The following is a 2500-nucleotide window of genomic DNA, read 5'->3' as shown; positions in this document are numbered from 1 at the left end:
ACAAACCCAACAGTTGGGACAAACGGCGAATCCTTTTGGAGTTTTGCCAACTGGACTTCTGAAGATCCTCATTGTCCTAATGGCTACTCGACCGTGGGGAACCAGTGCCTCATGTTCGTCACCTTCGCTGAAGGAAGCCACAAGGACGCGATGCAAGTGTGCCACGCTGCCTCGGGAGACCTGTTGGCCATTTCTACGCCCACGCAGTTTGTGCATGTTGTAAATCACATCTATTCTCAAGGTAAGATTCTCTATAATCTCAAGTAGAATGATTCGTTACAAAGACACGAATCGTAGCATATCTGGCCATGGTCTTTGGCAGGTTGACTCTTCACCAAACTATTCGGAGATTTTCACAGTCTTTCTCGTCCCCAAGGCTACACTGGACGACATTTCTGGCTGGATGGGTCAGACGCCCAGCAGGAGGGAACGTGGGTGACGTCCTCCGGCCAAGCTGTGCCCAGAGGAACTCCTTTCTGGGCTGCCTTTCAAGATGTCCAATTACCTAATAACTACAATGGACAAGAACATTGCCTACTTATGGATACTAATTTGTTTTTCTACCTGAATGATGCTCCATGTGCAATGAAGAGCAACTTCATATGCCAGTACATGCCTCAACAGGAAGAAGGTGAGGGAAAAATCTTGTCATGTTCTATTTCATATTGATGCGAATTATCATTTTCTCTTCCTATAAATTCCTATTTATCAACATAGTCAAATGCCGCCATCAACAGAGCTGCGAGATTCACTCACAGCCACAGAGGCTCCGACGACCCCCCATTCGGAGGCCTCCAGAGGCCAGTGTCCAACCTTTTTCGTGGAAGTTGGAGGCCTTTGCATGATGTTCGTCACGTGGGCGCAGGTGACGTGGACCGAGGCTCGTCAGACGTGTGGAGACTCGAGCGACCTGCTGGCCATCACTGATGCAGAAGTATTAAGGGCTGTGTACCTCTACTTGCACCAAGAAAGTAGGTTCATTAAGGGGTATTTCGGCATACTTGGATGTAGGGAATAATACTATGGGTCTGAAAACTACGCGCATCATTTAAAGATAAATATATTTGCCAGTGGTTTTCCCAGATTATGTCTTAATTTACCTAATCATGAATTTTCTGGTAACCCATTATATTTCAGTTCCATGATCATACCTTTATAATTGAGAAATTTGTTTATCAGATATAGCAGACCACACCTTCTGGTTGGGTGGTTCCGATTCGCAAGAAGGAAAATGGATCTATACGACAGGAGAGTCTGTCCCTATGGGTATGTTTGTTAAAGAAAAAAAGAGAAAGAAAGAAAAAAGAAACTCATTTAACCCACATTCAGTTCAAACCTTCTTTTCCTATACACTGAAACATGGATTTAAGAGTAAACGTAACAATATGCCTTTTCCTCATATTTTGTTTTCTTTTTTTCAGGCACACCCTTTTGGGGTTTATTACGGCATGACTCCTTCACTCAGGAACCCAACGGAGGCACCAATGAGAACTGCCTGATGCTGCATTCCTCAGGTTCTCACTATTTCCGAGATGTGTCTTGTTCCTCGAGACTGAACCCATTGTGTGTTTATCATGGATGATCACATCTCAGATTCGCGTGATGCTTGCAGTGTGTGAAGAGTGTGATGCAAAATGTGTAAATAAATGGAAGAGGATTTTGTGTTGACTTTTCTTCATCTTACAGGCGGAAAGATAAAGGAAATAAAAGGATTTTTTTATGTTATCATTAATATTGTATTATCATTATCCCCATTATCATCATTCTTCTTCTTATTATTATTATTTTTATTGATATTATAAATCATTCTTCTTATTATTATTATCATTATTATTTTTCTTATTATTATCATTGTTATCCTTATTATTATTATTATCATTATTATTACTACTATTATTATTATTGTTATTATCATCTTCATCATCATCATTGTTATTATTATTACTATTAATCATTATCATCATTCAGGCATAAAGATCTAGGTCGCAACAGCTGCACTCTCTCTATATCTTCCCTGGGAAATTAGAACGAAAGAATGGAGCTTTTATCTTGGAGTCTAAGATAAAACTGATAAAGGATAATAATACAAAAATATAACCTACACACAACACTTGCTGCAGCATGTGAGGTTCGGATAAATCATTAATTCACTAGGAGAGTCACATTTATGCTTAATGTTGCATGTTAATAGTTGCACATAGGATTTTTCAAGAAGCTTGTTTGGGAAAATAGAGAATGAAGTGATAAGCAAATGTCGAAGGGAAGAGGAAATGAATCATTATTATTTGGTAGTATGATGATAGAATATGAAAAGAAAAAAAAAAAAAAAAAAAAAAAACGCGAGGACGAATTAAAAAAATCCATCTTTGTCAAGGAAAAGTAAAAACATCTATGTACATAGGATTTTCCTTTTTATTTCAGAGAAATTTGTATATATATTAAAGACAAGAATATTTCGGTTTTGGATATCAGTTTGTCACATACGTTTATTCATATATAT

The 2500-nt window shown here is 38.2% G+C and overlaps 1 protein-coding gene across 1 annotated transcript in view; it reads left to right on the top strand.

Annotated features, from left to right (window-relative positions):
• Positions 1 to 1660, top strand: part of LOC122257510 (macrophage mannose receptor 1-like) — a 2730-nt gene extending 1070 nt beyond the window's left edge. Inside the window, exons 3-7 of the mRNA XM_043022814.2 lie at positions 14 to 241; positions 377 to 631; positions 738 to 971; positions 1180 to 1266; positions 1422 to 1660. Coding sequence (XP_042878748.2) covers positions 14 to 241; positions 377 to 631; positions 738 to 971; positions 1180 to 1266; positions 1422 to 1582 — 965 coding nt within the window. The 3' untranslated portion in view covers positions 1583 to 1660. The remainder of the gene's footprint in view (positions 1 to 13; positions 242 to 376; positions 632 to 737; positions 972 to 1179; positions 1267 to 1421) is intronic.
• The last annotated feature ends 840 nt before the right edge of the window (positions 1661 to 2500 follow it).

The sequence above is a fragment of the Penaeus japonicus genome, unplaced genomic scaffold, assembly GCF_977035675.1.
Source record: "Penaeus japonicus unplaced genomic scaffold, GWHDUDI00000001_assembly GWHDUDI00000036, whole genome shotgun sequence".
Taxonomy (NCBI): Eukaryota; Metazoa; Arthropoda; class Malacostraca; order Decapoda; family Penaeidae; genus Penaeus; species Penaeus japonicus.
This window is presented reverse-complemented; position numbering and strand designations above follow the sequence as displayed.